Source organism: Ananas comosus, linkage group 11 (assembly GCF_001540865.1).
Source record: "Ananas comosus cultivar F153 linkage group 11, ASM154086v1, whole genome shotgun sequence".
NCBI classification, from domain to species: Eukaryota; Viridiplantae; Streptophyta; class Magnoliopsida; order Poales; family Bromeliaceae; genus Ananas; species Ananas comosus.
The window spans coordinates 7,714,432-7,726,647 of NC_033631.1; the positions used below are offsets into that span (position 1 = coordinate 7,714,432).

The 12,216-nt window shown below is 36.3% G+C and overlaps 1 protein-coding gene across 1 annotated transcript; it reads right to left on the bottom strand.

Moving 5' to 3' along the window:
• LOC109717751 (auxin-responsive protein IAA17-like) lies at positions 4,113–11,963 on the bottom strand. The gene is made up of 5 exons (XM_020243646.1): positions 11,435–11,963; positions 8,985–9,214; positions 6,082–6,196; positions 4,845–4,906; positions 4,113–4,553 (listed from the first exon to the last, which is right to left on the bottom strand). Exons 1-5 carry the CDS (start codon positions 11,872–11,874, stop codon positions 4,519–4,521), a joined length of 882 nt encoding a protein of 293 aa, XP_020099235.1. The 5' UTR covers positions 11,875–11,963; the 3' UTR covers positions 4,113–4,518.

A 12,216-nucleotide genomic window follows, 5' to 3' on the forward strand; every position in this document is an offset into this window, starting at 1 on the left:
TTATTTATTGGATTGATTTGAGAATGGGGATCAGGGGAGCCAACAACAAGCATCAATCATATTGTTGCGTGTTGTTTTGTTGTCACGCAACGTTACTTCTGTTATGCGTTATTTATTGGATTGATTTGAGAATGGGGATCAGGGGAGCCAACAACAAGCATCAATCATATTGTTTTGTTGTCACGCAACGTTACTTCTGTTATGCGTTCCCATCGGCATGAGCTTAGCCGCTCCCTTTCTTCTACTATTTTCTTAATTTAGGCTCATATATATATATATATATATATATATATATATATATATAGTCCGGCTATTATGCTATTAATAACAGCACTTGGTGCTACCAAGTTTTTCACCGTTAGATCTACCCTTTTGATCATTTTCACATGTTAGATCATACTATTCAACCAACCACCCACTCAACCGTGAGAGGCACCACATCGTATCTTAGCAGCACCATCTCCTGACTTGGTGCTATTAATCAGTGATATTGCGCTATTTTAAAAACCGGACCATGGGTAGACTAATCTGCCCGTCCCATTTCTGGTTATATAATATATCTATATGTCCGATATATATATAATATATAGGCTATATATAGTGATATATTACTGATATAATATTATATAACCGGAGGTAATAGAGTTGGGAAGGCACTATGCTATCGCGGAATCGGAGCCTTCCGTGCTTCAGCTCGTTTTCAGTGTTGCGACTTTCGAATCGTCGATCGGCTCCGTTAAACTTGATCTAGAGTATTTGAGTACCTAGAAAATAAATTTTATTATTTTTCGATATCATTTGCCTAGTGATCGAATGGGCTCAAATCAACGAATTTCAATGGCCTGTAGGGAGCCGTTTGCAAGTGAACGCTGTGTAGAAATATCCAAATCACGCTGAAATTTTGATAGAAATTTTTTATACTATATAAAACAAAGATCAATATTTTTGATTTAAAATTTTAATGTCATATTATTACATTTTGTAATATTTTTATTTTCAGCCGTTGATTTTGAGCCCCTTCGTTCACTAGGCAAATGATATCGTAAAATCATAAAATTTATTTTCTAGGTACTTCAAATACTCTAGATCAAGTTTAACGGAGCCGATCGACGATTCGAAGGTCGCAACATCGAAAACGAAGCTGGAAGCACGAGAAGGCTCCGTGCTTCCGATAGCATAGTAGCCTCACTCTATATATACTATATATATATTATATATATATAGAGAGAGAGAGAGAGGAGAGAGAGAGAGAGGAGAGAGAGAGAGAGAGAGAGAGTTGGACTGGGCTACTATTAGTAGCAAAAACCCATTGTTGCTACCAGTTTTTTAGCCTTTGGATCAACTTTTGCATTATTTCTAACATTGGATTAAATACTATAACCACAGTGGCGGGACTATTCAACCCTAGGGGACCACCTCAATTCTAACCGGACTAATATTATCCTGACCCTACAATTTTCATCCAATGGTTAAAATTTGATAGCAAAAAGAGCGTTTTATATTAATAGTATTCCACCGTAATTCTATATATATATAGTATATATATATTATATATATATAGTATATATATATATATATATATATAATTGAGCTAGAATACTTTTAGAAGTATCACCCTTTTGATGCATTTAGGTTTTTAGCATTGGATCTACTCCTTGATTTACTAATAACCATTGATCAAACACTATTCTACCTACCACCACCTACCACCATCATCTCAACCTACATTTATCCATCCAAGGTTAAAAACTCAAAAGCACGAACCTCTTGATGCTTTTGAGAGTATTCTAGCTCAGCTCTATAGGTTCACGTATGTATAGTATATAGTATATATATATATATATATAGGTATATAGCGATAGGGTATAGGATATTATATATGATACTTTTAAAAGCATTAAGCATTAAGTTTTTCCCTATTATTCTACCCCTAAAACCTACAAGCACCACCATGGCTCGGTGGTTTTAGAAGCATAAGAGCTCAATTTTGTATAGAGTCCGGTTATGATGTTTTTAAAATCGCCAAGCACTTGGTATGACTAATCGCACCCCTTATATCATGCATACTATTCCACCAAAGTCTTTCAAACCATCTGCCCAAAATGTTTAAATCTAATTATTATTATTATTATTATTATTATGGAATCCTCTTATATACACAATAACAATTCATTTCCATCCGATGGAAAACTATTGGGATGTCACAACCAAACACCCACTCAATCCTAAGGAATCATTATTATTCTAATCCCACAAATCTTTATTCGAAGACCGAAAATCCTACTGAGACCATTATTATAGATTCTTCGGGAATCCTACGAGACCATTATTATAGATTTGATTAATATTTCTGCGGTCCTACTAGAAAGCAGAAAAAATATCTATATATGCTATTGCCGAAACTCCTGCTGTAATCACTAGTTAGTTTTGTAATTGTTACCAAAAAGAGTGACCTAAAGAGTGAGAGTAGAGCCCTCGGCTTCTTGGGTCTCAGGGCTTCTGAGTCTCGGGTTACAAGTAATAAGTTCAGCTGGAGTTACTGGGTCTAGAAGCCTACAAAACAAAACATAGGGGGAGAAAAAAAAAAATAAATAAATAAATAAATAAATGAAAAAGTTTGATGAGCGTAACCGCAAAGCAAATCAACAGATCCTGTTGCTTTATCTTTCCTGAACAATATTAATTAACATATTAGCGTACATGGAACAATCGAATTACAAGGTAGCTAGTGAATTTATACACAAGGCTCCCACTCATTCCCTGTTCTAAGCCCTAAAATTAGACATTAAAATGGATCTTTCATATAGAAAAGGGTGAGGAATAGAATGTTGTAAATATATTATTATTGCCATAAAACAACAAATCATACCATCTAAAATCTAAAATTTCGGTTTTAGTGCTCAGCTTGTGGACTTTTTTTTGGGTCCAAGGTTAAGCTACACCATTAATTAGCCCCCAAATTATATAACATTTGCTTGCAAATAATTTTCACGTTGAAAATTCCATCACTACTTATTTGATAAAAAGTCAGAACTATAGTAATCTTTTATTTATTTTTTTATTTTATCAAAAGCCTTAGAAATATAGTTTCTTTTTTTTTTTTGTCTTATTAAAAAGTTTCATATTAGCACATAAGAGGGTAAAAAAACGTTACGGCAGTTGACTTTTAATCTTATTTTTCTATCTGTCTCTCACCCTCCAAATCCAATAATTGACTTTGCCATCACCCTAGACGAAATCAATTACGCATTTTCAAAAAGTGGAGTTACGGACAAATTTAATTTACAATGAATAAAACAAAGAAAATGAGCATTTGCAGCCGACAACAACTTCGGCCCTCTCCACTTTGGATGAAATTAGGGATGTCAACGGGTCAAATTCAAGGCGAATTTTTAAAAACCCGAACGCAACTCCAAACCCTAAACCTGAATCCAAACACAAAACCGAATCCGACGGATTTTAAAAATCTATATCCAAACATGGATCCGACCAAAAATCCGAAACCCGAACCCGAACCCGAAAATCGAAACCCGAAACAATTATTTCTCTTTTCAATATTTCAAAATTATATTACATTAAATCAAAATTTTTAAAATGCAAATTTAAAATAACATCAATTATACATAATGTAAAAGAAATTCAGATTCGGGTCGGGTTCGGGTACAAGTACAATCCAAATCCATATTCAAATCCAAATCCAACTTGTTTTTGTTTTCGATACCCATACCCGAAACTATATCTATTTAGCATTGGTTAAATCCACTTTGTTCAGGTTCGGATTCGGATAAAATTTCGGATATCCGTATCCATTGACACCCCCAGATGAAACAAGCATACCCTAATTCCTAGAGTTTGATTTGTTACGTTAGAGGGCTTTTCGAAACCTTTCAATCTTATTCCCACTACCAGTTTCTGTCACTCATACAAGGCGGAAAAAAAAAAAAAAAAAAAAAAAACCAACAAGTGCATTAACTACCTGTGTGCATGTCAAAATATCCTTTGTTTGTTAACTAACAGGTGTGTTAACTGCACATTATTGTTGTTAGAAACAGTTCTTGACATGTTTAGGAACAGTATCTTGGCATGCCATGTCAGATTTTCAACTCCTTGGATGACGAAAGTAGACGACGGCATTAAGATTACATCGTTTTAGAAGAAGGTCCAGCCCTCTTTAAGCAACAATCAATGTTTAGGGAGAGAAATAGCCGCTCGAGAAAATAACAAGGAAACAGCATTCCAGTAGCAGGAGCAAACAAAAAGTAGGCCATCTAAAAGAAATGAAAATGACACGGGGGGGAGAATAATACAGCGGCTGAACGATGCAGTCCGATAGAAATCTCGTGGAAATATCAGGAAGTAAAAGGCTTTACTTAAACATGTAATAGACTACAACATAGAGAGAGAGAAAATGCCCTAAAGAGACCCTTAGATCCTAAGAGTATAGAGAAGGGCCCTAATAAGTTGCAACTAACCATTTTAGGGGTTCGCAGTTCACACTTGCACTGATCACAAGCCCTGTCAGATCTGGCTCTTCTTCTCTGCGGCCCTTGGAGCTGCAAAAAAAAGATTCGATAAAACTCACAAAAAGAACAACTAGCTAATGCTTTTTAACAGAAAACAAAATGAGTGACTTTCCTAGGTCGTAAAAGTCGAATCATATCAATTTCGACACTTGTAGGATAAGTTATTGATAGCTAAAGTAAATACAATCAGTTAAATCGACATTCAAGACTTTACTTCTGAGGGATAAATTACGATGCATCATTGGATACGAATTGGTGCGTAAGGGTCAAGCATTAGGAAAAATGATACACATAATGGTAATAAAGGAGATGTGAGCATACCATTTCCAGTAGCATCTGGCCCCTTGCTGATCCTCAACTTACGGCATGAATTTGTGAACATACTGCATTTTGAAAAGCATGGAAACTCAGTTATCACATCACAAATGTAATAATTTGGTATACCAGTTATCACATCATAAATGTAATAATTTGGTACAAAGCGAAAGAAACCATACCCAGTGTACTATTTACCCTATAGATATGGGAATAAAATTGTAACCGAAAAAAACAGCAGTTTAACACGAGTAATAGTCCGAGTAGGTTGAAGAATGCATGTTGAACATGTTCTGAAGTTCTTATTTGTTTTCTTTTTCATTTTTACGGAAGGGTTTTAGGGAGGCTGAAGTTTCAAATTAGTATGAGCCCAGAATTTTCTTAGTCTTAACTAGGAAAGATCTAAATAAAGCTCCAGGACCCTTAACTAGAAGAATCAAGCTAGCAGGGGCACATCTGATTCATCTATGAGTTATTTTTCTTTTCTTAATATCTTTTAATCTGTTAGTAGATGACATATATTAGAGTTAGCTATGTTCCTTCAGAAGATTGTGTGACTTTTTCTACTCCCTGTATACAGTTTTGATTCTTCAAAAGTCTTGGTGAGCTATCAACTAACATTAAAAGAAGGAACTCAAACTATAGAAACTGCCATAACCAAAACTCTAGCAGTTCAGTCCAAAAACCAAAATTGATCAGATATTTCAAGCCATACAGTCTCAGACAAAACTTCCTTAACTGTAACTGAAACCAAGCTTCTGCTGGTACCGATCTGAAACTAGTTTTAAATCAGAAAGTAATTCTAAACTGAAACAATCTAGTTTTTGTGAGAATATTTCTAAAGAAAATTTGACTTTAAGCATTTATTCAAATTGGTCAAGACTAGCTTACAATGTCAAATTTTGTACATCAATTGGTCATGTCTATTACTTGTTTTACATACTTTAATCTATTCAATACACCACACCAAACATATCAGCTACTTTTCTCGTTAAAAGTGCCATATGACATCACTTTTATATCGGAATATGATGAGAACTCAAATTTGTTTTGAGTATTTTAATTCTTTGAAAACCTTGGGATCTTTCTTATCACCATCCAAAACTATTGAAACACTAGAAACTGCCAAAACTATAAGTTTAGAAGCCTAGATAGAAACCGTGATTTTGAACAGACAAATATTCATCACAACTAAATTCGAAAGTGGACCAAAAAACAAAGAGTGCCAAGTTATGGTACTCACTCCCATGGAACATCACCAACAAGCATCCAATCACCATCTTTGTCTTCATAAGTGAGGACATATTTAGAGTCCTTAATAGCATCCATCATCAGATTCTCAGTTGGCCCATCCCTACCTGAAATTCCACGAGAACAACCTTGGTCAGAAAAGTCACAATCACATAAAGAAAATGTCAGAGTTTGGTCACACCCTAACATGCGTCATGATTCTTCAAGGGTTTGTGATGCCTCCAATGATTACATTACCACTACTCGTGCTCCTATCTTACCATTTATAAACTACTAACACTTCATTAATGCTCATAACCATATTACAATGAAAAGAGGGCTCTTATCTTCTTTAGGCCTACAATTATATGTAATCCTAATATGATAGGAAAATCAAACGAGGAAAGGATAATCTCAAAGATACTCATAATCTAATAAAATATTTATTATAATAAAAACTTCTCTAACCTAATAAATAGAATAATCCTAATCAAATAAGGAAAAGGTTAGATATCCAAGAAGAGCTCGGATTCATGATCATAACGATTTCCTACCCTTGAGCCACACCTTGTCCTCAAGGTGTGTACCGATGTAGCGTAATAACTGGTGATGAAGCCCGACCGATCATCTACGAGTGACAGGCTCAAGAACTTAAGATGACACATCAATGTTGTTAAATTATATGAAACAACCATCGTTCTCCAAAAGTTTTAAGCTACTAGAGATTGATGTTTTAAATATTTATATTCAACACTCCCCCTCATGTTTGGTATCAAAACTTTTTGATAGACCCAAGACGTGGACTTAAATTAAATAGGAGAAAATTAAATAATGCTAGGGGGACTCGAACTCAGGACCTTCTGCTCCAGTACCATGTTAAAGAATAGGAAACAACCAGACCTCATGCTCCAGTACCATGTTAAAGAATAGGAAACAACCATTGTTCTCCAAAAGCTTAAGCTACTAAAAAGCGGTGTTTTATATTTATATATTTAACAAATGTCATAAGATATAATAGCTTCATCAAAAGCCTTCAAAAAAACTGATCATTTTTGTGGCAGAATGTTGGAGGTATGAGTTTGCTTGTAATTCTGAAGAGTCTAATGATGGTGATGGTGGTGAAATTGAAACTGTCGGCGATGATGGTGGTAGGATCGAATTAGCTCTATCTAAGACTAGCAATAGAGTTGAATAGATAGGAGGTGCTGGTGCCAAGGATATCGAACTGGTGTCTTAGAACCATTGCCATGAACAAACATCTCTTTACCGTCTTTGTTGCCGATGATCTCTAATATAAAAGGATCACACGCTATTTGTTTACTTGAGCCCCACCTCGGCGACCTGGGGTTTCACAGAAGCAGTCATTAACTGAGAGTCTGGTTGTGACGAAGAAATTACCTATAGATTAAAGGTTGTCATCAATATTGTTGAGATTATTCATTATTTTGCCCATGATAGTGCGTATCTAGTTCTATTGCTGCTGCAAGTCCCATGTTTAGTCATTCCTCTCTTCAGACCACATGTTATCATTGATTTTCTCACCATCTAAAAATTCATCATTACGGGATGGCACAGTATGTTTTCCAAGATCTTTCTCGAGTCACATGAAACTAAAGTTCTTCCTTTTCATAATTGTTTAGATTAAGAACCAAGGATGGAACGCCTCTGCAGTTTTTGTCTTCTTCTTCAACTTCTCGTGAACGATGTCGTGGAAGATACTGCCCGCAGATCAAACTGCTTTGATACCAATTGATAGGGTTTGGTCACACCGTAACACGTGTCGCGATTCGTCGGCCAATCATGATGCCTCCGATGATTATGTTGCCGCTACTCTTGCGCCTATCTTACCATTAAAAAACTACTAAAACTTTATTAATGTACATAACAATGTAACAATGAACAGAGAGGCCCTGTATTTATAGGCCTTCAATTATAGGTAATTCTAATATGATCAGAAAATCAAATAAGGAAAGGCTGATTTCAAAGATACTCCCTATCTAATAAAATATTTATGATATAATAACTTTCCTAATCTGATAAATAGAATAATCCTAGTCTAGTAAGGAAAAGACTAGATATCCAAGATTGGGTTCAGATTCATGATCATAGGGGAAAACAAATATACAAAGAATTTTTGTGGCAGCTAAAAAGCTTCAAACTACAAGTGAACTAAAAGCTATAGAACAAACTAAGCATTCTTATTCCTACTAATGGCCAAGAGGAAAGAGGATTTCAACTTTGCGAGTGACACAAAAGAAAAGAAGGGTTCCTAATGCAACTGTTCCCCCTCTTTCCAATTCCCACACGAAGGAAGGAAAGTAAGAAGTCTCACTCACCTCAAAAGTTGCAATTACATTATTCGTATGCATAAATCAAAACGAACAGTAAGAGCTTGTCTTTCTGCAATAGAAGCTTTCCCCATACTAGCGTATAAAGGTAGGAACAAATGAAATTTTATTGCTATTTGCGCACTAAAATGCAAGGATTGATTCTTAAGAAACATAGAGAGACAATTCTCTGGTAGCAATACAAACCAATTCCTTTCCACTGTAACATTTAAAAAATAAGAATTATATTGGAAGCACAAAGCATCCAAAGATAGATAATAAAACAATGGGGACAGGCACCCTTAAGAGCTCACGGCTAATGTAAGGAGGAAGAAAACAACTACTGTGATTTGCATTCTAATTTTGTCAGTTACTACTTGAGTTATCATCACAATCGAGAACCCACTATAGTTGATCAAACCATAAAAGTATCTATATTCTGTGGAACACGCTATTGCATCTGAATACAGTATTTTATGCCTCAATTTTCCAAAGCATAAGAAATGAAAAATTATTGCTAGATTACCAAAATAAAAAGGCAGCAGCAAAACAAAAAAATTACAGAATGATTGGGAATAACCATGCTTACCAACAAGAAAGCAGCTGAACATCTTTTCAAGCGCCAGGGAAAGCTCTTTATAGTTGAAGTATGTTCTGAGATCCACTTTTCTAAGATATGGGGCTCCATCCATGCTTACCTTAACATAAAGGCATTCTTGCCCTTGTTTTCCTTCAGCTTCTTCTTTGTTCTTTTGTGGACTTAAAGCCATTGTATTCTTCCGGTAATTACGAATGGGTGGCCAACCAACGACCTGTGCCCTGTTAAGTAGTGAATAATCTGCTTAGAAAATCCTTATGAAATGAACTGGAACATTTTATAGTTACGTAGTAAATGTAGACATAATCTTCACAAACAAAAGCTAACCAAATTTCTTAAAATTGAATTTCATTCGTAGCTCCCAGAATCTGGAAATCATTGCTGGAAGAAAATTATTCATTTAAAGGTGATAGGTTGCTGGATTCTGCTGATTAAAACTTGATAAGAATTAAGCAATGCAAAGTAGAAGAAAAGAAAAAAACATCTTCAAAAATAGTGAAAACATGCTGAGTTCCCGATGGTCCAAGGAGAATGCTGAGAAAGGCACGCAACTAAAATAACATTAATACAGTCATAGAAGTGAAACATCGAAGTATACATAATATCAGCAAAAACATCATAAACTCAAACTTTTCTCAAAAAAGCCTTCATCGTCCAGGGTTAGCCATATGAATCCATAGATTATTAGGATTAGTCACATAAACCTTCCTTTGTCATCTATCCCAATCTAAGCTATCTATCTTCTATCCTAAACAAGCTGCAATAGAAAATTTCCTAATCAATTCTAAGGAAGCTATTTCACGCCTCCCTCTCATCTTATAGCATCACCTACCTGGATTAAATTGTTTTCAATGGCCAAGATGATCTCATAATCTTTTTGCTGTATGTAATCGTATAATCCAGATGATCATATCTCATTCTGTCTTCAATTGAAGCCATTCTATCTTCAAGCGAATATGACCTTTTCTATTTCTATAACTATTTGTATAACCACCCATTAGCCTGAAGCTTTTCGGTTCAGCTGCGCTCCTTCAATGAGCACTTTGTTTCATAAGGACCCATATATTCCATCTCATGTAGCAGAGTACATGTAAGGCATTTTTAACCTTTATGGTGCTTCCATTTTGTTCCAATTTCATCTCTAAGACATTAATCTTATATCTTGGTAGTTGATACTCCATAAACTAGTAATCATAGATAGACAAATTTCTTATTCCTGGGGATAGCATGCTGACAAATTTTCCTCAAAGTTTCATCTCTCACCCTAATCCTACTGATATTAAACTTTTTACGTGTTCAGTTAGGCCCCTTGTCTTGGAACCTCTACATTAGAGAACTCATCACCATTGCTCTCATTTTATCTGTTACGATAAACGCACAAACATAAACAAAAATGGCGAACGAAAAATAGACAAACCACAAACAGAAAAAGAAGAACAAACAGATTTACGTGGAAAACCCTTTGCAGGGAAAAACCACGGGCGAGAGAGAAGAGAACTTCACTATCAAAAAGGGAATACAATGTTCGAAGTACAACCGGCCACAATCAGTCGCCTCTAGGGCAAAAAACAAGAAATTATATATATATACAAATTATATATATAATTTGTATTTTAATGTTGAGTTCCGTCATCTTTCTCACTCTCTCCTCTTTATCCATGGCAATAGTGAGACCTTCGGCAGCGGTGACGTTGAAGGTGAAGCCCTTGGTTGCAGCAAAAAGGAGGTACGCCGCACGTGCCGCAGCCAAGGCTAAGAGAGAGAGAGAGAGAGAGAGAGAGAGATTTTTGCAAGGACAAAGCTGTAAGGGTAAATAGTCATTTTACACACCAATTGTTAAAAAACTAACTGTGAATCACACAGCAGGAACATATATGAATGAAGCAAAACTTTTGGAGGGATATAATTGCAAATCAAAAAATTTTCGATTTTCGAAGGGATAAATCTGATAACGTAAATTTTGTAGAGATATATTTCCTATTTAATATCTTTGCAGGAACTTGTATTAAATTAACCCTATAATATAAGTCTACATTAATAAACGTATTATAGTAAATATATTAATATGCCTCAGTTATTTCCATATTGAACTAAACACAATAATTATATAACACAGATATTCTAAGGTACGAACTAAACAAAAGTATTCCTACAACATTAGAATTCAATTATAGGATAATAATTCTTGAGAAATTAATTCTTTAATATGCGAACAGATGATGTGGTAGCTAAATCAACTTCTATCTCGCCATTTGTTAAAAAAATTGCATGGAGTTTAGTACGTAGAAATCGAAGATAAGTGCCTTGCTTGAAACAGATTGAAGTTTAATGGTGGAAAATTACTCAAAAAAATCCCTAGCACAGAGAATCACAATGAACACTACACTAAACCAACATTCCTAAAATTTCTAGATTATAGAGGAAAAAAAAATAACACTTACTTCGCTGCAGGAGCAGCTCCACCTGAAGCAACCTGCTCCTTCTGCTCCTTCGTCTCCTGCGACGCCGAATTCCCCAGCCCCGCGACCCTCCCACCGCCGAGCTCTCCTCTCCCCAACCCCACCTCGGATCGCCCACTCCCGGGGAAACCCCAGTTCCCGGATCCATCAACGGAGTCGGAGAACCCCCTCTTCCCCCCGGAGACCGAGCTCTTCGGAAACCCTAGGGCGAGCCCGACCCGGCTCGGCGACTCCGAGCCGGGGAGCCCGAGCCGGAGCTCCGTCCCCTTGAGGTCGTGGGCCTCGGCCGAGATGGTGGAGGAGGAGGAGGAGGACAACGACGACGACGACGACGACGACGACGAAGAGAGCTTGGAGGCGCCGTCCATGGCGGAGCCCCCGGCGAGGCCGATGTAGTCGTGCTCCTCTAATGGCGAAGCCATCGCCAAATGGGGAGAGAAAGAAGAAGACGAAGAAGGAGAGGAGGAGAGAGAGAGAGAGAGATGTAAGAGAGAGACAATGGAGGGGTTGTTGGAGGAGATATTATTATTATTATTATTATTTAAGTTTATTTAATTATAATTATTGGATTAAATATTATTCTATTTTATTAATTATTAATTAATATTAGTTTTGGAATTGTTTAATCGCGATGGGGGAAAAGCGTTGCCTTTTTGGTGGCAGACCTGCCGACAAAGTACTGAAAGTTCCCCGACAGCGCTTGCAGTCCCTTCGGCACATTCAGCGTATTTTCAACCTTTTTCTTGTTTCGTGGCGAATTTGGG

Coding starts and splice junctions, on each gene's coding strand:
- LOC109717751 (XM_020243646.1), bottom strand. CDS start 11,874: ATGGCTTCGCCATTAGAGGAGCACGACTACATCGGCCTCGCCGGGGGC. Junction 6,197..8,984: donor GTTCAGCTGCTTTCTTGTTG/GTAAGCATGGTT, acceptor GTGGAATTTCAG/GTAGGGATGGGCCAACTGAG. Junction 4,907..6,081: donor GTTGGTGATGTTCCATGGGA/GTGAGTACCATA, acceptor TTCAAAATGCAG/TATGTTCACAAATTCATGCC.